The sequence below is a fragment of the Saccostrea cucullata genome, unplaced genomic scaffold (genome assembly GCF_032062105.1).
Source record: "Saccostrea cucullata isolate Sc308-1 unplaced genomic scaffold, CSIRO_AGI_Scuc_v1 ctg1759, whole genome shotgun sequence".
Classification (NCBI taxonomy): Eukaryota; Metazoa; Mollusca; class Bivalvia; order Ostreida; family Ostreidae; genus Saccostrea; species Saccostrea cuccullata.
This window is the reverse complement of record NW_026937970.1, coordinates 29,899-51,961: the sequence shown is the minus strand read 5'-3', so window position 1 is coordinate 51,961 and position 22,063 is coordinate 29,899. Positions and strand designations below refer to the sequence as shown.

General features: G+C 33.9%; 2 protein-coding genes across 2 annotated transcripts; one reads left to right on the top strand and one right to left on the bottom strand.

The window, feature by feature from the left end:
- Window positions 1-3,420: 3,420 nt before the first annotated feature.
- LOC134249206 (mediator of RNA polymerase II transcription subunit 26-like) lies at window positions 3,421-12,202 on the bottom strand. The gene is made up of 3 exons (XM_062731582.1): window positions 11,962-12,202; window positions 8,586-8,660; window positions 3,421-5,493 (listed from the first exon to the last, which is right to left on the bottom strand). The coding sequence occupies exons 1-3, from the start codon at window positions 12,022-12,024 to the stop codon at window positions 3,730-3,732; spliced, it is 1,902 nt and encodes a 633-aa protein (XP_062587566.1). The 5' UTR covers window positions 12,025-12,202; the 3' UTR covers window positions 3,421-3,729.
- A 311-nt stretch (window positions 12,203-12,513) lies between these two features.
- LOC134249205 (protein LTV1 homolog) lies at window positions 12,514-18,874 on the top strand. Its single transcript, XM_062731581.1, has 11 exons — window positions 12,514-12,622; window positions 14,256-14,387; window positions 14,547-14,684; window positions 14,925-15,012; window positions 15,219-15,369; window positions 15,532-15,721; window positions 16,205-16,332; window positions 17,331-17,482; window positions 17,684-17,736; window positions 17,965-18,159; window positions 18,407-18,874. The coding sequence occupies exons 1-11, from the start codon at window positions 12,620-12,622 to the stop codon at window positions 18,518-18,520; spliced, it is 1,344 nt and encodes a 447-aa protein (XP_062587565.1). The 5' UTR covers window positions 12,514-12,619; the 3' UTR covers window positions 18,521-18,874.
- Window positions 18,875-22,063: the final 3,189 nt, after the last annotated feature.

Below are 22,063 nucleotides of genomic sequence, written 5' to 3'. Positions count from 1 at the left end.
ATTAAATTATATTGTATAAGAAAAATTAATGAAATCCATTAAAAATAATTTGGTATGAACTAATTAAATCGTATATGTGTAGGTTATAGAAAGAGAATAGATACGTCTTAATTTAGTATTTTTGTAGACAAAAAGTTGAGATTTATATGTAAAGTTAAGGTAGATATTGAACGTTTAGAGTACTAGTAATTCAGAGATGTGTGTAATTGTGAATGCAAGACTTGTTTGAAATTTTTCATATAAAAAACTGCACAAGATGCTAGTCAGAAAATGTGTGTATTATCGAATGATAGTTGTATAGTAATTAGGGCATTGTCATTATTCAGTATAACAGTATACTCATGTATAAATTTTGAGGGATTTAAAATGTATACTGCATAATTCTTAAGGATTTAATACTGGAGTGTTCTATCCTTTGAATAGTTCTATGATAACATTATGATACTATTAACATGAAAATATTGAGGTTTAAGTATAAATGCCAACCATTCCAACTTGAATTGATGCTATTCTACATTTAAAAAAGTCCTTTGGAATGACAAATGTACAATGACTTTTTAAGCAAATAATGCAGCAGATTTTTTTCCGTACCAATTGAAATACATATCCTTTTTATTTCTCCCATACTTACGCACTTGATTTCTTGAAAAAATTGTGTTATCTTAAGTTTTAGTTCACTTACTTTGCTGTAGATGTTTTATAAAGTATACTGTCATTTTATTAAGACTCTGCATCAATATTTATTTTATCAATAAAACAAAAAATAAAGAATTTCCTTGATTATTATTTCTTGCTTAAAGCAGTATTGCTCATGACCATTTCACACCCCACAGGTATTCTTGTACTGGATTAAAGTTGCATTTTGATCCTAATTCGCAGTTCCTTTAAAAACCAGATGTCAAATTGCTAGCACATTTTTTGAGTAGATAAGAAAATGTCAGTTGAAACTTGTGCCCGTATCGTTTCATGATATGCCGAAAATTCCGACCTTTAAGTCAGGATAGGCCTGAGATCTAAGATGCAATTGATAATACCAAATGAGACGATTTCCAATTCTTCCAGTGTTGGTCATCTACTGAATTTCTCCATTTCATTGCGACGTCATAATCAGATGTGCACAAGAAAGTCGCCCAAATCATATAAATTACCTAGTTTCAAAGACGTCGGCAAACCCGCGACCTACATTAATTAAACGAGACTTTCAAGAGGCATATGGGCCACTACACTCACTTAAACCACTGTGGTCCTTCTGTTCTTTATCAGATTTTTTCCAATATATTTCTATGTAAAATTTTGATCATATTTATGGTCCAATCCTTCCAACAGTTTTGAACTATTGAACCTTAACTTGCAGTAGAGGAAAATGCCCCTGGGTCATGATTTGAACTTTAATCTACATTTATTGTAGCTTTTAAACTGATACAAATTTCTTGTAAAGATTTTTTAAGGATGCTATTAATTTTTCACCAATTCTTACTTATCTCCATTTGAAAGAGGATGCAGGTCTTCAATTTCATTTAACCCATGGATGCTTTGCAGCAGGTTTTGTTCAAAATTGGCCCAGTGGTTCTTAGGCAGTTAAAAATGTGAAATTTTTGCAACAAAGTTGCAGATGACTTCAGACTATGACAAAAGCCAGTACTTAAGAGGTTAGTGCCTTTTAACATTGATTTTGGTAGCTTATGTGGAAAGTAACAAATTTTATATGCTGTGGGTGGCAAAGATTCAATATCCAGTTGGGCTCCACTTTTAACCTTCCCCAAGGCAAAGGCTCAAGTAAGCTTTTCTGATCAAAATTTCAAATCTTTTCTCCCACATGATCTGGTATCAAATTTTATTAGTATTTTACTGATATCAAAACTTATTACAACTGGCTGCATAAGAAAAATAAAGTGCCACGCCACAGCATGATACGCCCGTCAAAATATTACACAATTATCTTTAACAGTTTAGACTGCAAGAAAATCACTTCAACCTTTTTCTAAGATTTCCATGATTTTTCCATTTTTAAAAAAAATATTTCTTTATCCATCCCCTGTGCTGTAGGCATAATTATAACAAATATTACATAACTGACAGATTCTATACTGTTTGTGTTAAACTTTGTCAAATGCCGGCCATCATGATAAACAATATCAAATTAGTCTTAACAACTTAATCTTTGCCAAATTAATTTTGAAAAGAAAGGCTGGCCATCAAATGACATTTGCTATGACCAGCAGTTCTTTTATCCCCAAAGACAAAAAATAAGGCAGCGCTTGATCAGATAGCCTTCCAACATTGAACTCATTAATTAATCTTTGACAGGATGCTTGTCTTGATCTCATTACTCCCTAAATATTAATGGATCTGCACTTTTTGTCCTAAAACACTTTTATAAAATACTCCATGATTTCTTTTTAGATTTAATGCCAGACAGGTTTTATATTTAATTCATATGGTCAAGTAGGCATGCTGATTCAACCCCACCCCATAAAATTAGTTTTTAATTAATTAATATTATATAATATCAGATTATTAGTTTATTATGCAATATCAAATAAGTTTTAATTACTTTTTATCAAATTCATTTTAAAACTTAGATAGCTAGCCACCAAGAGCTATTTTTAATCTAACAGCTAGGCTGGCTGTCCATTTGCCCAATACCCAAGGGATAACACCAAACCTCCTCACACTAAACTCATTAATTTCTCTCTAATTTGACATGCAACTTTCTGCTATCAAAATTCTTCCTGACCAGTGCTTGATAATTATGCCCATGGGACAAACTGAATTCCTCTCATTAACACTGAAATTTGTTTAAGACTGCTGTAAAGTATATGATGAAAAAATAAGTTTTTACTTGATTTAATACTTTTTAATAAGGATACAACTCTATTTTTTACATTTTTAGGATTACAAAATTTAAAATTTAAAAAACTTAAATTTTTAAAAAATTTCCACTAAAATTAAAGGTCACAGTGACCTTGAAATAGGTCGCGACACACCTTCTACCTAAGATGTATACTTTTGCCAAGTTTGATAGCTCTAGGTCTAATAGTTTTCTAGTTATGAGCCGGACAGGATTTTTCCATATTTGGCCATAGCATCTTTATCAAAGGTCAGAGCGACCTAATTTTGGTGCGCGACACACCGTCTACCCAAGAAGTATCAGTTGACAAAGTTTGATAATCCTAGGCCTAATAGTATTGAAGTTATGAGCCGGACACGAATTTTACAGACGGATTTTACGACACAAGCCTATAACATAATACGTCCCGTCTTAAGACGGGCGTATAACAATTTATAGAAGGCCTAGCTATTTTTTTTTTTTTTTTTTTTTTTAAATATTCCAAATTTCAAAGATTATGATCCATGCTAATTTGGTTCTAAGGACTATAACTTGATTTAATAATAACTGAAAAATAATTACAGACCAAATTTAATAACTGAAAATTTATTTCACAGTTGCTTGACTCGTATAAAACTTGCAAGAACATTGCAAAACTCTAAATCAAAAATTTATCATAAGTTTTTTATTTGTTTTACTTCTCTTGAAAGTTTTACAAAGACAAGAACAGATACAAACACGTAATTAAAGATCTTTTAAATATCAACAAATATTACATACATGTAGATCTGCATAAATTTTGAAAGCACTGATCTGACCTATTTGCACTAACGCATAATAAAACAAAAAAATTATATAATAATGAAGAAAACTGCTGTAAACACGGATTTCTTCTGCACTTAGTCGTCCGTGAGAACATATGGCAGAACATACAGCGGTTCCTCATTATAAGACGCCACTGTAAGGGTTTGTGTCCAGTCCTTCCAAGCACCATTGATATCATACAACCCATTCACCTCACCCCATTCTGAATTATGCAATCGCTCCAAGACATCCTCACTCACTTCTTCCTCCTCCTTTGGCAGAGCCTCACTTTCTTCCTCAGATTCCATACGGTCAAAATCTACACTGCTGTAATCAATTGGCCGTAACTGACTGTATATTTCCTCCAGAGTTAGCAATTTATTCCCCACTCCCTCACCCTCCTTTTTCACAGAGTCTGTATTAATGCTGTCACCGAGATCAATACGTTCCTTGGATTGCACTTCCGATGGTCTGTAACTTGTATCAACCTCTGAACTGTCCGTTATGTCCATGCCCGATTCCTCTCTTTCTAGAGATTCTGATTGAGGAAGCTCATATTTAAAGGGACTCATGTCCACAGCACTACTAGGGGTTATTGAGCTCTCTAGATAATTCTCCACAAGTTCCCTTTTTGTTTGACTTAGATTGACTGGTGGCCGGATTGGTGTGGATGGTGTATTTGGATCATCGTGTTTGCGCCTCCGTTTGGGCCTAGCACCAGGTGGTAAAACAGGGGGTGGTTCATCACTTTCCTTTTGAATTTGATTCGTTTCAATCTGATGAATCACCCCACTTCCAATTGCAGATCCTCCACTTTTAGCTTGCAGATCTGCAATTAACTGTGCTGTTGTTTTCACTTTTGGTGTCTTTATTGCCTTGTCAAAGGACTTTTGAGTATCTGTGCTGACTGCAAGATTCGCATTTCGACGAGTTGGCAAGGTATGCTGTTTCCCACCTCCATCGTCGGAGACGGATGAGGACGGTGATATTCGACTCGAGTTGTGTGTACTTTTGTCACTAAACATGACAGGAGAAGATGCCACAGATCCATTTGCAACCGGCTTATAGGATAAACTCTCACACTTAGAAGCATTTTGGTTCTCATTTCGTGTCCTCTTTCGATTTGCAACATTTGTTTTAGAGTTCGTTCTTTGATCATCATGTGCTGACCCTGAATAAGAGGATAGAGAACGCCCATTTTCTCTTGTGGAATGTGTGTGCTGTGGAATATCTTTAACACTACCACTCAAACTTGAAAGACTCTCATGAGACACATTTCTGGACAGCCTCCCATGAAATTCCACATCAAGAGAGGGACTGCCATTATTGCTTAAACGATCAGTTTGTGAACTTGATACAAGATCTGGGGAAGAATGCACAGAGTTAAGCTTCGGAACTTTGCCAATCTTAGGGGTACTAGAACTCCTAAGATCACTCGTACTGAGACTGGGAGAAAGTCCAGATTTTAAATACTGGGGCATATTGGGAGTGTTCGGTTTACTCCTTGAAGGTTGCGGAAGTTTGGGAGTATTTGGTTTTAAACTTTGGTGTAAACTCTGGGTGGGGGTGTTCGGTTTGTATCCTGGATATTGTTTTGAAAGACTAGAACGCACAACATTCTGATTACTGACCACTGGAGATAAAGATTTCTGAGAAAGAGCTGGACTACTGGGCTTGGAACCATATCCACTTAAAGCTGCTACACTGGGGTGACTGGGCGCTACACCTCCATGATCCCCATTCACTTCAGGGTTGATAAGTTTCTGCCAGTTTCTTACTAGCTTTTTTGCTCGCTTGGCCAATTGTTCATTGTTTGTTTTCTTCCTGAGTTCATTAATATATTTTCCAATTCTTGTTTGCTGAAAAAAACAAAAGTAGTGTTAACATATACAAATATTTGGAAATAAAACATGAACAAGAATTAAATAATTTTAATGAAAACACTTAATGACATAATAAATTTTTTTTGTCTGAATGTCATAGGCTCATAGCTTTGTTTCTTGTCCTTTTATACCTGTTGCTGACTAATTTTGCACAATATTTATCAGTTAGAGCAGTATGCCCTATATTTTGTATCATTAACTTATTAGAAGCATCTAAAACAGTTAAACTACAAATTTAGGCATGGCTTGCTTTTAGTGTTTTTCAAACATTCATATACATGTACTTGCATTACCTTTTGAATGCTAAATAATTTCAAAATAAATGCCAAACTCGGGTCAAATACAAAGAGTATTTTCTCTTCAATTAAAAACCACTGAATTTTGGGGGGGAAAAACTATTTTTGAAAGTTCTCCTTTGATAACAAGGTACATGTATATGCATTGGCAAAAAGAATGAACATTTTGTTGTTTGTTTGGGTAAAAAATAAAATTTCTTATTCAAAAAAAAAATATAATATAGAGTGGTTAATTTAAATTTTTTAGCAGCACATATTGGAGTGAAGGTCTACTGATAGATACATTCAGATGACTTTCCAGATACAGAGATTTACAGGAGTATCCTTTTTCTTTTATCACTTTGCTTATTGTGAACTCTGATCTTGCAAAATATTCTTCTGCAAAGACACAGAAGGTCCCTACATTTGGAAATACATGAATTGAAGACATATTTTGTTTTACTGTTGGATATAGACTATTTTGGATCGTAGGTTTATCCTCTATGTAGTATACACATCCTTACATAATCTCAAAACTTAAAGTTTGTATTTCAAAAAAAAATCAAAACAATGGACGTAGCAATATTTTGTTTGTCATCTGTATTTTTTTTAGGTTTTCAACTGGGACATGTTCCTTTTCCTTACCTCCATGCCACAGATTTATTTCCATCAAGCAATTGTTGTTTAATGGCTGATTTTTTTCAAAATGTTTAGCACATTATCTAACTTATTTCTGATAAACATGCAAGTAGGGCTCCATTTGTGTGAGTTGGAAGTTGGTGTTGTGATCCCTAAGCAAGGCAAAGACAAATCTTTTAAAATTGTGCAATTTCTTTCATCTTTCATTCACCTCACCTCAGTAGAGAAATAACCTGATTCAAAATTCAATATCTCCTGCTATAGTTTTACCTGACCATGAAAAATCAATGAAATCTTCAGACAGATTCTAGCCTTGTGTTGACAATCATTGATTGGCACACTCAAGTCGCAATGCCTTAAACCCACCAAGAATCTTGTGTGATACTATATTAATGGAGTGCAATCCTTCTTCAAGTAAATTATGTAGCATCTAAATTCAGACAAATAATGATTTTTTTTAACCTGGAGATACAATTACCATTTTTTTTTTAAAAAAGCTGAACATACTATAATTTGTGTCAGTTAAAAATGAATTTGAAAATTCTAATTTATTAATTTTGTTTACCAAATAGTAAGGAAAATGCTGTAAATTAAAAAAAAATTGAAATCAGACACATTTTAACGATGTGTCATGTGAAAGTGTCATGTGACACCATTGCTACTTATAAATTGGTAATCACATCTTACTAGTCTCAAATTATTTCATAATTATTTTTAATATAAAAAGTTGATGATTTTATAGCACGTACAGCTTTAATACTTGACCAGTGTATGAAATTAACCCGAAGCCACATAAAACATATTTTTTGACCATCTGACCTGCAATTTTGAGCATAGGTTTGTTGTAAAATTTTCTCTTTAATGATTTCTACCTTTCTTATATCTCCATTAACTTATTAATATAACCTAGCAAACTTCTCAATTCTATATCACTTTTCCAATTCATATAACTGAAGGGGCACATTTTTCCAAATCACTCAAGTAGTGAAAAAGTTACCAATAATAACAAAGCAACAGAAAGATCAATTGATGGAAGAGTTTTTATCTGTTAAATACTTGGTATCACTATTAATCAACTTAGCAAAACTCTTTCACGATGGAGGATGGAGGATGGAGGACTGTTGGATGGGGGCAAATGTGCTACTGTATACAATGCAAGATCGATCATTGTAGAATTTATTAAGGACAGATAAGTAAAAAATCCTGGTGGAATACCTTGCTTATAAATAGCTGAATCAGCCTAATTAAAGCAATATGAGCTGCATTTGCAAGTATTTTATTTTACTGTTAAAATATGCTGTTATGACAAATCTGTATGTAATTTAAACCTTTGTGATCAATTAGACTAAAATAAAATATCAAATCTTTTTCAGAAGAAAGATGTCCGTACAATGGAATGTATAGTATTATATTAGAAATCAATATTGTACAGGACGACAATAATGTAATTTTGCTTCTTTTACAGCTTGTAAGTACTTCTTTCATCGCAAATACGAAATATGTCATTGAAATAGTTAATAACAATATTGCAACAAAAATTTCCAACATCAAAGTTGCAGCTCATATTGCTTTAATTTTTGAGAGGAACTTATCCTAAAATGTTACATTTTTAACAAAATTTTTAACTAAGTGGACCATTCTCATTAAATTTTCATTAAAAATAGTCACATTTTAAAGCTGATAAAATATTCTAAACTTTCCTTATTTGACAATCTACTATTTGGAGTTCAATCCTTCGCAATACACTGTACTTTCAGCATTAAATTGTTCGAATCATTCAATTGTTACTACTGTAAACAATGTCATGTGCCCCAGAAATCTGGCAAGATCTAAAGCTTTCTCGACTCCCCCACAAAAGTAAGTTAGATAACTGTGAGGTACTCGCGATATTACGCATTGGATCTCTTTTTTCCTGCTTTTGAAAGGGAAAACATAGAATACCCCCCCCCAATCCCTATCCCAGAAAAATATTTTAGTGACCTTTACATGATTTATAAAACAAAAGATAAAATGTTGGTGTTACACAGTTATAGATGCCTCTCTTAAAAACTAGTCACATTTTCTTTATTAATCAAAGTAAATAAAATGCTTTAATGACAGGTAAATTAATACTTCTTGAGTTTACAATATTTGTGTGTGCGATATATTTCCTACCTCCAGCACATCTCTTGTGATGGGGAACGTTTCCAGTCTTGTGACGACGGCCAACACTCCGTCCATGTCAATAACCTACAAAACAAAACAGCATTTAGTAGAAAAATATCTATCTCAAATGCATTTTTAAAATTTAGCTTTATCAAATGTCAGGCTAATTTACATCCATTGCAAATTTTTTTTTTCACTCATGTGAAACATCAAGAGATGCCATGAGGGACTTTTAATTGAGTCTTTAACATGGTTTCAGGGCCACTGAGAAAGGAGGATTCTTTGCCAATGCCTGCCATGATAAGGGGCCCAAGTTTTTAAGGTTTTACTCTGCAACTTGCACTTATCATGTCAAGCACTAGGAGAGAACGCAGTTGCTACCTATTAAGATTAAATTTTGCTGAGGCCAGGGCACAAAACAGAGACTTTTTCAATAAAATGAGCATTTTCTCAACTAAGCCACCATGTCAAAAAATATTAGGTCCAATATTGCCATAGCAAATAACAAATTATGCTATGACATTCATATTATCTTTTCATCTCCTAAAACATCTGCCCAGGTGGAGCAGCAGATGTAGGATTAACGTATAAAAAGAAATCCTGATTGCATGACGGAGATAGGGAGCACATTCGAGGAGCAAAGGTGGTTGGACTGTATCTCATTGTTTCCAACAGATGCACCATGCCAAAAATAATCTACAGCCTCCTTCCCTGAAACTTCTTGGTAGAGCCGCACCCCTTCCCTTCATTTGACTAAAACTTACACCTAAATCAAGACATCCAATGTATACAGGGAAATTTTCGTCCCCGTTTTATTTTCGCCCCATTCGCCCTACCATCATTTGAGCGAATTTAAAACGGGGCGAAATGAAATAATACAGTATATTTTTTTAATAAAACTATGATTGGGCGAATTTAAAAAGGGGCAAAATTGTTACCAAGTGTGAAATTAAATTAAACGGGGCGAAAATAACCCTGTATACAGTATTTCACCCCCTGAATCTTGCTTTTACATGACGAAGAATCATTTCAAAATAAAGGTAGTCCCCATGACTGCAAGTTTATTTCCCTCAAAATTAACTTGAGATTAACTAGTTGATTTCAGAATAACAATTTTAAAATTACTCTTTTGCACAGTATAATCATACAGAATTTCAGTGTCACTCTCACAAATTGCTTATAACTTTCTCATCAATAAAACTGTTTATCAAATATTATCCATATTTAAAGGAGAGTAAATGGGATTTGGACATCGGATCCAGGATAGTCGCAGATATGTAGCTCCCTGGTCTGAAAAAATTAGGATGGACGACCAGAGACCCAGTGTCATCTACTGGAAAAAAATGTATATTTTTTTTCACACACAAGAGTTTAATGTTTCTTGATTTACTTCTGTCTTTATATATTCTACCATTTTAAAATTTTACTGACCATGTGTTCCTAGCATATTCTTTTAGAACTTTCAGTCAGGCCATTCCAAGTTTTTTCTCTGTTTAGCGTCCACCCATCTTTCAAAAACCTACCTACCTATTCGCATATTAAAAGTCATAAAAATGATGCCCTTCAAATGATTTGATCTAACTAAACTGCTTTGATAGAAGAAATATCATTCACAACAACAATTAAATGCTTAAAATACACCCAATATAACTTACTGTACATAATTATTTGGAGAAATTGACAAAATTCAAAAATTTCGACTAAATTAATCAATTTCAGGACTCCTGATGTTGTGTGTTTTTTCTTATATGGGGTGTCAAAAACCAAGGCGCACACGGACGCTAAACATAGGAAAAACTTGGCATGGCCTCACACCAAAATACCTAGCATATTCTTTTGGAACTTTCACACCAAAATATTTCCTAAAACGAGTATTTATAGCACGTCTAGGCCTGAAATACGCAAGTTTCGAGATTATCTCCCTTGGTGCGCTCTTTCGTTGAGGAGGGGAGTTTTGTTGCCGCGTAAACAAACAGGTGGGACAGATATTTATTATTGGATATATCGCATCATCGATATACTGGTTTATCGTAACTAAATAATTGTAAGGATGCACTGCTCAACTCGAGAATAACCGAATTATAGTAAAGGTGTCATTTTTTAAAGCAAAAAAATCGGAACAAAAAAAAGAAAATTCAATGGATGTGAGACTTTTCACACGAGGAAAGAGATATATGGACCTCTAATAAATACGGTAAAATATGAATCTGATCATTACAAGTCGGCAATCTAAATGACACATTGATTTTTTACCTTATTATAACTTCAAGAAACCCACTAACTTTTTAAAGAATGTTTGTACAATCAAGAAAGTCATTTACTTTTTATACAGACCACGACGTTTATTTCGTTTTCAAGTATCCTATAATTGAAAGTAGATATGTAAATATACACAATTGAGCTTGATAAAATCATAAATGCATCACTGCTTAACATTTTATCTTTCTATAACATTAAATAAATTTTAAAAGCCTAAACATCGTTCATTTATTTATGCACGTTTGTACATAAACAAACTGTCCCACCTCCATGCTGAAATGGATACTTTTTGCGCCTCTATCGCAGGAGAGTTACAATCTCGAAACTCACGTATTGAGACACTGAAAATTTTGCCTGTTTATACTGCCATATTTAGGTGGCAAGATAATTCGGTCCAACGCACTATGTGCATGACTCTGTGACTTAAGTGGTTTTGTTGTGGTAAAAGAATATGCAGTTAATAATATTTCAAAATATATGCTGAAAAATATCGAGAAATGGCACACTTTTTTCAGTGGGTGACACCAGCTCTCTGGTTGCCCATCCTAGTTTTTTTCAGACGAGGGAGCTACAGATCTGCAGCTAGATCAAGGACCACTAAACATCTGGGTGAACATACACCAGTCTGATCATGAATCTAGGCAAGCAGACCCTGATTCAAGTACATACATATAGTCAAATTACTTTATTTATGCAGTTTATTGATTTTTTTTCCACATCATTTCCATTTTCTGTTTACAAGAATTTATGAACTTTCTACACAATATTTTCACGTTTCTCTCTTTAAAATGTGATTAAAAAATAAATACTTTACTAAGTAGTATTCTAATGCACATTGTATAGTATCTATATATTTTTTTATCCAGTTATCCAACTTTCCACTAAAAAACGTAATTCCTGCCATTTTGTTTATCTAAAACAATCTTCTGATTACAAAAATAAATCAGTCATTATTATTATGTCTATAACTGAATAGAGATAACATTTACGATGATTTATTGGTGCAAAAAGAGCAGACAAGTATCTAAAGTTTGTCTGAAACTTTTGTCCCATAACAAACACCTATGAAAGTCACGAACAAGATGGAGTTTTCCCTAATTATTGACGTTTGCGGCGAATTTCTTACATTGTTATCATCATCAAGAGCCTCCAGCAGCTTTTCTTTTAGTTCTTGGGCAGTGTGCTGCATTGGGATGCCCTAAAGCTCCCCAATTTTCGAATTTCAGCCAGCTCTCTGACCGATGTTGTCCCACCGCAATGGCGGACTTCCATACATTGTGCAAATGCTCAGAGCGCACTGGCATCTGGGAAGCCTCTCTGTACTGGCGTGACGTACAATGACGAACTACTGCCTCGAATAAAATTGTGCGCAAGGTGCTTGTCACGTGACTGATTGTTTTGCCACTGATGACGTAAACATATAATAAAATCTCATTTCCAAAATATATTTCACTTGTTCCATGCGACATCACTGTTAAACTCATCCTTTAATGAAAGGTAATATGTTTTGAACGATTTTTTATACCGAAAACTCAGAATCGAACAATAGGATCTATTTTTTCACTTGATTACTTCCCTTGACTGTTAGAAACCATAGATGGCAGGGTTTTGCTTAGGCGGAAAGACGTCTATTCATTGGTTCATTGATTCTGCTAATCTGTTCGGAAAACCTCTGAATTTATGTAAGCATTCTAAAAATAAACACTAAACGTCATATCCTGTTTAAGATTACACCATGTGGATCAGTAGATGAAAGTAAATATGTTCTGTTAAAGGTGATTAAAATGGTAGGTAGTCCTTAGATGATGATGATAAACAGAATATTGATAGTTTGCTATAATAAGAAATTTATTGTTATAACTTTTAAAATCAATAGCTTTAGGAATTGTTTCTTATTTATACCTAGACTAATCCAACTTTACATTTCCAATGTTTTATTGAGCAGTCAAAAAATGGTGTAGATGTGGAATGTTGACTAAGATATTTTGACTAAGATATTGGATCTGCCAATGAGAAAGAAATGTCACAATGTAGGGCACAACTATAGTGTTCTGAGAGGGCCATTTGCAAATGTTCAGTGTAACAGCACCGACATGCTAGCTAGTGCAAAGTGACAACACATTTCTATTTCTTATGGTTCACACTGTTGCTAACATACAGGAAGCCATCACACTAAAGCAACAACACCGTCACACTTTTACACACACCCTATGACACTTACATGTTGTGCTATCATACAATAGATTGTGTAAAGTTGTAGTAGCGTAATGGAGTGTTGGTGCTAGTGCAATGTTGTGTTGAGCAATTTTGTGTTAGTGTGACAGCATGTCCTGTGTAAGGCATGTGTGTGTTTTAAAAAGTTGCGATAACGTTAAGGTGTATTGTGTGTAAGTATAAAGATGTGTTGTGTGTTGTTTTCCAAATGTGCTGTTACACTTTTGCAAATTGCGCCCTTTTGGGGGATATACCACAGGGAACAGCTGTATCTGATCAGTTATTGCAAACAGTATATTAAAGTATCAATTCTAATTATGTAATCCTATTATCTAATCCAATTATGTAATATGACTTAACATAATAAAATATTGATTAAAAAAAATATCAATTCATCGAACCCTTCAGGAGCCCTCTGTACACTACACACAAAGTTTGGATGTTGTGACATTTTGATGCAGATAAAGTAATCTTGATCTAGATTAAATTACATTGAAATGTACAGTGTAATAATATCATTCCAATAACAGTAAGACACTTTGGTTGATAGGACATGCTTATATTCAAATACTGACAATTAGAAGTATTAATTGAGAATCATCATCATGGCAGTCTTCACGAAAATTTTTCAAACTAACAGACCAGTCGGACCAGTGAACTTTCAAAATTTACTGGCCCACCAAAATTTTAACTGGCCCCTTAATTAAAAAATAAAATAAATGCATTTTCATAACTGTAAATTTATACATGTTTACGTACTTCAACTTTTGAATGTCGCCATTTTTCGTCCTTTGTCGCGTTTCGGTAGGTTGTTTGTTGGAAATTCGCACATTTTATGTACTAGTTAATAGTTACTAGCAAGTTCCAGTTGTTACGTAATACATCCATGTTATAATAAGGTTACAATAATAAGATTCAACAACACGTGCTTGTTCTTTTTATATTATATATCAATGAAATTTATGCAAGCAAGTCAGTTAAGATATATATTGACTGTGTATGGTTTTTATAATCAACAAGCCCATCGGACTTCTTGAATTTTGATTTTCACTGACCCGACATCAAAATTCACTGGCCTCGGTCTTCGGACCAGTGAGTTTTCGTGAAGACTGTCATGGTCAAGCAATCTAAAATACTTCGTCCAAAAATACATGCATCATCAAATAATGTATGAAATTTGTTTCAATCATACTGAAATATTTGCAGCCTGCCAAAAGTAAAAAGTTCATCGACAAGAAAAATGCAGTGACTTTCCATTTGGTACACAGAAGTCAGAGAGATCCACTGCAAGCCAAGGAGGAATCATCCAAGCATGTCTTACTGCCTGTAGAGAAAAAAGTGAGTGCCTTTAGCTTTCTACAGTTTATTTTACTAGGACTGTTCAAAGTTTTTGCACTTTGCAAATTATGAGCTCCTTATTGCAGATGCGTTGATGAATATTACATGTTCAATGTGCACTTAATTATAAAATGAACTTCTGATTTATTTCTGACCCAGGAATTAAGCCGAGAAGAGAAGCAGGAGGAGCAGCACAAATATGGCATATTTTATGATGATGATTATGACTATTTACAACATTTAAAAGATTTGAATCAAGTGTATGAGTTAGAGGAAGCTGTTCCCAGGGAAGAAAAGGTGTGGTGAAATGATCTATAAATTAAAACATTTTGTTTGTTTTTTTGCCAAGTATTGATAAAATGATACATAGTGCTAACAATGTTATCATAACATATCAGAGTAAAATGCAATAAAGTAAAAGCACAAACCACTATTTAGGAAAGAGATTAGAATTGTTCAAAGCATCAACTGAACCCTTGCTGAATATTTAGTTTTCCAGCTGATGTTATATTTTACCTGTTTAATACTTGATTTCAGAATGCCAAGATCAGTCTTCCTTCCTCTGTGTTTGCTTCTGACCTTGAAAAAGATGTAGGACTCCTTAATGAGGCAGTTCCTGTCAGAGGTGGGTATCAACAGTATTACAGCCTTCTCTCATATCTCGTGTGACTCTTTTGTAAAGGATATACTTATTGTTATGTATGATGGATGCATTAAAGGCAAGCATTTCAAATATAGAGAGGGTCTAAATGTTTCATGTCATATTGATTGATGCTCAGAGTCTAAAAATAATGTCAATTAATTTGACATCTTGGTAAATTTTTATTGTAGGCCCCAGGCCAGACTGGGATCCAGACATAGTGGCAGCACTAGATGAGGATTTTGATTATGATGATCCAGAAAACCAGCTGGAGGACGACTTCATGGCGATAGCCAATGCCGGGGAGGGTCCTGGATTTGAGGAGGGTGGGGGATATGAGGAGTAGGTGCTAGATCTGACTAAGTCTGACTCATAAATTTTATGTCTAATAGAGTAATCAGTGTTAGGCATATATTTCTGAAATGAAATTCTCAAAAGATATTTTGGTTGTCCTTGAAAAGAATGGATTAGTATTTTAATCCAGCATGAATTATTTTGCTTCAGGGATGTTGGATCTGATGTTGACTTTGGTTCTGATGAATGTGAAATGTCTGATGATGACTTCGGAAGTGATGACAGAGGGAGGATGTTCATGGAGGAAGAAACAAAGTCTCGATTTACTAATTACTCCATGTCTTCATCAGTAATTAGGAGAAATGAGGGGTTAACTTTGTTGGATGATAGATTCGAAAAGGTAAGTAATGCCATGATGGTTTATTTCCAAGTACCAACAAAGAAGGGAGCACAAAAAAGTCCGCAAAAAATTTAAGGAAGTGTGAAGAGTAACTTTGAAATTATCTTATTTTAAATGAAAAGAGCTTTAGACGATCTTTTCATCACTTCATTTTAAGGACAATTTTCTCTTTTGTATGACTTCATAATGAAGATTTTAAGTTAGTAAAAAATTTTGATTTTGATGAATATGTTTTAATGAAGTAATATTGCTTATGAAAAGTTAATGATGTCCTTAATAGGATTTTCATATTCAATAAATTTATTTAAAAAAAGAGCAGTTCTTTTGAAAACAAAAAATATTACCATATCTTATTGTTTAAAGCTCTAGCCATAAACTTTTGTGCAAAGATTGTATCTATATCATGCAGAAAGATAAGTGCCTAATACACTGTATATACATTGTATCTTGCTGTTGATATATGAACAATAATGAATTCATCAGTTGTATGAGCAATATGAAGACACAGAAATTGGTGCTCTTGACAATGAAGATGTTGATGGATATGTTCAACAAGGCAGCCATATGCTGGACACAATTCTGGAGGATTTTGAAAAACAGCAAGAAGAAAAGTGAGAAAATGTGATGCTTTTGTCTCTGTTTTGAGATAGAAAGTGAGATAACAAAGCAAAGTGAAAATGAGTACTAACCACGTAAATTGAGATTTACGGTATATACTGTATACAGGGAAATTTTCGCCCCTGTTTTATTTTCGTCCCTTTCGCCCTCTCCTTGATTGGGCGAATTTAAAACGGGGCGAATTCAAATTATACCTCATCATTTCTTAAACAGAACTATGACTGGGCGAATTTAAAACGGGGCAAAATTTTTCACAAGTTCAAAAAGGCAAAAATAATACGGGGCGAAAATAACCCTGTATACAGTATTCGCCTGTAAATCAGTCCGCCTATAAGTCGGTTGTGATTTTTGCAGCTATTTTGGAGGGATTTACCATTGACCCGCTTATAAGTCGGTACAACTTTTTGCCAGAATTTGTTGACAATTTTAAATCAATACTGTGGTGTTCAGTAAGGTTTAAACTAATATTTTTCAAACATGAGGTCAATTTTTGTTCCAAATCATTAAAATAAAATAAGTAATGCACACTGAAGATAAAATAAAACTATAAAAATTCATAAATACTTGTACTTTATTTATAATCTTATAAAACCACATTTCGTCGTCCAGAAAAATGCCAATTTTTCAATGACTCGCCTATAAGTTGGACAATGAGTTTTGGACCAAAATTCAACTCCCAAAAAACTTACTAATAGGCGAGTACATTCGGTTTACTTATTTAAGGACAGATGATAAAAACAAAAAATGGATGCTTGGATTATATATTTTTGGTAATTTTGGTTGCAAAGATGCAGAAATCAAGATTCTGAAATACTAAGAAATTGAAAACTTTCTATTTATTAATATGTTCAAAATTCTAAGGTTTGCTGTCCCTTGTAAAGCTATACAATGTACAACTTTACATGTATAAGACATTTTTGTGAAAAATATGTAATCTTAGACATATGATAAAAAATTACGTAAATAAAGCAACTGTTTTTTACTGTAACAGCCGCAGAAACTTGCATTCCATGATGGATGATGAACGTCCAGATGACCTTGGAATAGAGGTCAAAAGTGAGGAGGAATCTGAGAATGAGGCTGACCTTGTACAAATGGTGATAAAAAAACCCAAGGAGAAATGGGACTGTGAATCCATTATCAGTGAGTCTTATCGACAGATTTCTATTAATACTGATTTTGTTAACTAAAAAACAGAGATTTATGCATTTTATTTTGATTTGTTCTACACAAAAGACTAGGTCTCAAAACTAATACAATTTGGAGAAAATCTGTTCATATTTTTAGTTCTACTCCAATAAGATTGCATGTATCATATGTATATGTCCTTTTTTTTCTTAACAGGTACATATTCAAATTTATATAACCATCCCAAGTTAATAGAGGAGCCAAAAAAGGTATTTATAATATAAAGACCTTCATTTTTATGTGAAAATTTTTACATTTAAGGCTTCAACTTATACAATAGATACATGTACACCATTTTTGATAAGCTAATTCATACTTACACTTGTATGCAAAGGTGAATTCAGACACCTACATGTTTGTTATAAAAATTGTAGCACAGTATTAAAACTACTGGTAAAATTATTTTCACAATAACTCATTAAGTGTAAATTTTGCAGGATAATAAAATCAAGCTGACGTCTAGGCTGAAGATCCCGGAGGGTGTGCTAGAACAGCCGGGACTGACACGTAAACAGATTGAGCAGGAGATGAGGGAGAGTCGGCGGGCCGATAAAGCCAGTACGTACCGACCGCCGAAGGAGACGACAGAGGAACGCAAACAGAGAAAACAGGCAGTCAAGCTAGAGAGAATGGTAATCAGATTTATTTGGATGTTCATCAATGCTTCAGTTCAATTATTGTTAGAATTCAGACTGCCTTTAATTAATATGGCATTCACTTTCTTGAGAAAGGTTTTTGATCTAATAGAAAATTATTAGTTAACAAAGAAAACAAATTAGCCAAGTTTTTCTGTACTATGGATTTTTCAAGGATTCAAATTTTATACTAACCCTAAATTAGGAGCAAATAAAATAAAGAAGAATTATTATACTAATTTAGGAGAGAAGAATGGAAAAGAAAGCCAACAAACAAGCATTCAGTGAAGAGAAAGTAAGACAGACAAAGGAAAAGCTAAACCTACAGAAAAATCTTCAAGGACTGAAGTTATCATGACATTGGACTGGAGGACCATGTAGTCAGAATACACAGCCTCTCAGATTGGCAGCAGCCTATCGTCATTTTCAGTATTGCATCCAGATATTTACTGTTCAGGAATTTGGATGATGAAGCACTCCAATTTCATGCTTGTTCTCTAGTTTTGGTCAAGACTGTGCAACCTGGATTTGCTTGTGATGACATGATTTTAATTATTACTGGTAATTATAAATATTAATGAAAAGTTTGTTTGAAAAGCCTATTGAAATAGTGGTTTGTACCAAAAGACTTTTTGGTATGATTATGAAAGTGATGTTTATTTAAAAACAAAAGCATCACAAACCTTGTTATTAATAAATTATTTGAAATGTTTTTGTTACTCGTATTTTTACAATAAAATGCATATTGACATGAATCGATCTCGTTAAAATCGGACTTCACACATAACATGCTAGATAAAAACAACTGAGTTTCCTTCAAATCTTGAAGATTTCTCGATACATGTATATTCTTATATGATTATTGCATCTAGTTGAGTGTAACATGGAAAATTTTCACCCCAAGAAAACCATTGTCAACAGAGGCACACCCCAGGTTGACATTGGTTTTCGAGGGGTGAAAATTTTAAATGTTACACTCAACTACATGCAATATTTATTATATTATACTGAATGTTTTATACAAGTACATATAACAGTGAACCATGTGTGCATAAATTCTGCAAAGTCGCAATTTTTTTTAATATCACCCGTCGTCAAGCACTGTTGACTGTTGCTACGCTGGAGAGCATCGCTTCATTATTCAGCGGGTAATGGTGTTTTTAACAAATGTTTCTCGACCAATCAGATTCAACTAATTTACATGAAAGTATAATACATGAAAATGTTGTGACCACTAGTTGATCACCCCTCAGCCCTAGGAGCAATGATGTGAACAACCTTGAATCGGAAACTCTTGCGCATCAAAATTTTTTTTCACATATGTATTCCCAAGTCAAACAATCTTCACATGGGAAGGTTTGTATATCAAAATGAAGCAAATAAAATAATTCAGACCTTTGATCTTTGGAGGAATATTTTAAATTTTTCGCTTCCTGCATATGGAGTTTATGCTCTACTTATGAACAATTTCTAAACAGAGTCTATTTACAAACAAGTTGATTAATCAAGGATATCAACAGTCTCATTTAAACTCGTTATTTTACAAGTTCTATGGTCTATACACTGACCTGGTCAGTAAGGATAATCTATCGTGAAGTCGAATGCTGATTGGCTCGTTGGTTTTTTTTTGCCAGTTATCATATCGTTTTTTACATATTGCAATGTCTATAGGTTTTTCCGTTTGTCCGATCATGACAAGTGTGACCGATCAGCAGGGGATGCTCACTCCTCCGTGGCATCTGATCCCACCTCTGAAGTGTAAGAGGTCCGTGTTTGCTGGACTTGTAAGCTTGAACACTGTTTGTTACCTCTACTCTTCATTGCCATGTAACTGTTACCTCCTACGGTGATCCCACCTTAAATCCGGTACCATAATATATACAAGGTTTAATCTTTACATGCTGATATTTATTTGTGAATATGACAATTTTCAACCCTTCTTTTTACGGGAAAAAATTGAAGGGGCTTAGACACAAATTTGAAGTTAATATTTTCTAAATTTTTTCTATGATATCATGAATTATATGTTGCTATAGCATTTTCCACGAAAATATAATAAAAAACATTTTATCTGGAAATATTTGAAACCACTAATTTCGGGACGTGTTTGATTATCACTTCTCGCATTTTCATAACGTAAACTTTATCCTTAATACTTATGAAAAGTAGAAGTTTTGTTGTATATTAATGAAGAATATTAAAACTATAATCCAGAAAATTCAGAGTAGAAATGTGAAAAAGCAAATCCAACTCACCAGTACTTTCATTCCTTGTTCAGTGATGCGTGCTGAGTTCTACTAATTGAACACACCCAGTGAAACGTAAATGTTATTGTAAACAGGGCACACGCTCTGTTATTTTCATTGGTGTGTTCAGTTTGTTAAACTCTGCACAGATCTAACCATCGAGCACGGAGGAACTTGACTGGTGAGTTGGTTTTAGTTTCCAAACTAATGTATTTTCATTTTTTATGTCGATACGATATATCTCGGTGAGTTTGGAATAAAAGATACCACAAAGCCTGACATATTTGGGTATTTATTTTACTCGAAAAAGACGTTGATGGTTATGTAACAACTAAGCTTTATGATAAACGCGATGACTTAAACTTTTCAATTTCCTTCACTTATGCATCAATATATCTTCATCACCTGCATACTATGATTATACTGTATTTCTCAGTTGATTCGAAATACAAAGGGTGCTCTACGTATGAACAATTTCTAAAATCAGGCCAGTTACAGCTGCAGATCTGTAGATCCCGTAATGCAAAAAAGGTGCAATATACGGTGCAATATTTTTTGCGCACTTTGGGGGAGAATTTCTCCACTTTCCAGCATCGGTCATTTAACTACCTTTCACTCCCTAATTCTAGGCACATTATTTAACAAATATGTTTATTTTATCCATCTCGCAATCCTTTATAGTCGTCTTTACAAGTGATAAACTCGCTTGATTAAAATGATTTGTTAGATTGCTGAAAATTCACTTCAAGCGAGTTTATTGCCTGTAGAGACACTATAAATTGTTGGGAGGTGGATAAAATAGACATATTGGCCACAAAGTGTGTCTAGAATTAGGGAGTGAAAGGTAGTTGATTGACCAATGCTAGAAAGTAGAGAAATTCTCCCCAAAAAAAATATTGCGCCGTAAATTGCACTTTTTTTTGCCTTGCAGGATCTGTAGCAATATGGTCAAAGACAAAATTAAAAAAAACCCATAACGCTACAGATCTGCAGCTAGGTCACTTATTGAAAAACAAGTTGATGAAACCAAAAAAAAAAAAAAATCAGAAGTCTCGTTTAAAGTCATCATTTCGTAGGTTCCTCGGTCGATACAATGACCTCAGCAAATACAATCTATCATTTAATCAAAAGCTAACTGACCTTTTTCATACTAATTGTCATCATTTACACACTTAATTGACGGCGGATTTTTCCGTTATTTCCCGATCATGACAAGGAGCACAAGGCCGGTCGGCTGGGGTTACTCACTCCTCTGGCACCTGATCCCACATCTTCGCTTGCCAAGGGGTTCCAATACGTTACTCTCCTCATAAATTTTTGGCTTATGGGATTGTTTTCGTCACGTGAACTCTAATTTTAACAGGTACGTGTGTGCACAAATTGCGTCATTTACATAAATAAATAGGGTATTTCGATCATTTTATAAAAGAATTATTAACAAGAAGGTATTGATTTATGTTCATTTTCTATTTAAAATGCAAATTAATGTTGGATAGCATCATACCTATTCATAAAATGGCATCACAGGCACCTGACGTTACTTATTTTTCTTTTAATTAAAAAATATACCCATACCTGGATATATATTTTTTATTGAAAGAAAAATAAGTAACGTCAGGTGCCTGTGAATGGCATTAGGTAGTTGTCATTTCCGA

What these genes read in the sequence shown, in the direction of transcription:
- LOC134249206 (XM_062731582.1), bottom strand. Translation starts at nt 12,024, where the DNA reads ATGCAGCACACTGCCCAAGAACTAAAAGAAAAGCTGCTGGAGGCTCTT. An exon ending in CTCTTGATGATGATAACAAT is followed by an intron (nt 8,661 to 11,961) that starts GTAAGAAATTCG and finishes TTTGTTTTGTAG; the next exon opens with GTTATTGACATGGACGGAGT. An exon ending in TCACAAGAGATGTGCTGGAG is followed by an intron (nt 5,494 to 8,585) that starts GTAGGAAATATA and finishes TGTTTTTTTCAG; the next exon opens with CAAACAAGAATTGGAAAATA.
- LOC134249205 (XM_062731581.1), top strand. An exon ending in GAAAAACAGCAAGAAGAAAA is followed by an intron (nt 16,333 to 17,330) that starts GTGAGAAAATGT and finishes TTACTGTAACAG; the next exon opens with CCGCAGAAACTTGCATTCCA. An exon ending in GGACTGTGAATCCATTATCA is followed by an intron (nt 17,483 to 17,683) that starts GTGAGTCTTATC and finishes TTTTCTTAACAG; the next exon opens with GTACATATTCAAATTTATAT.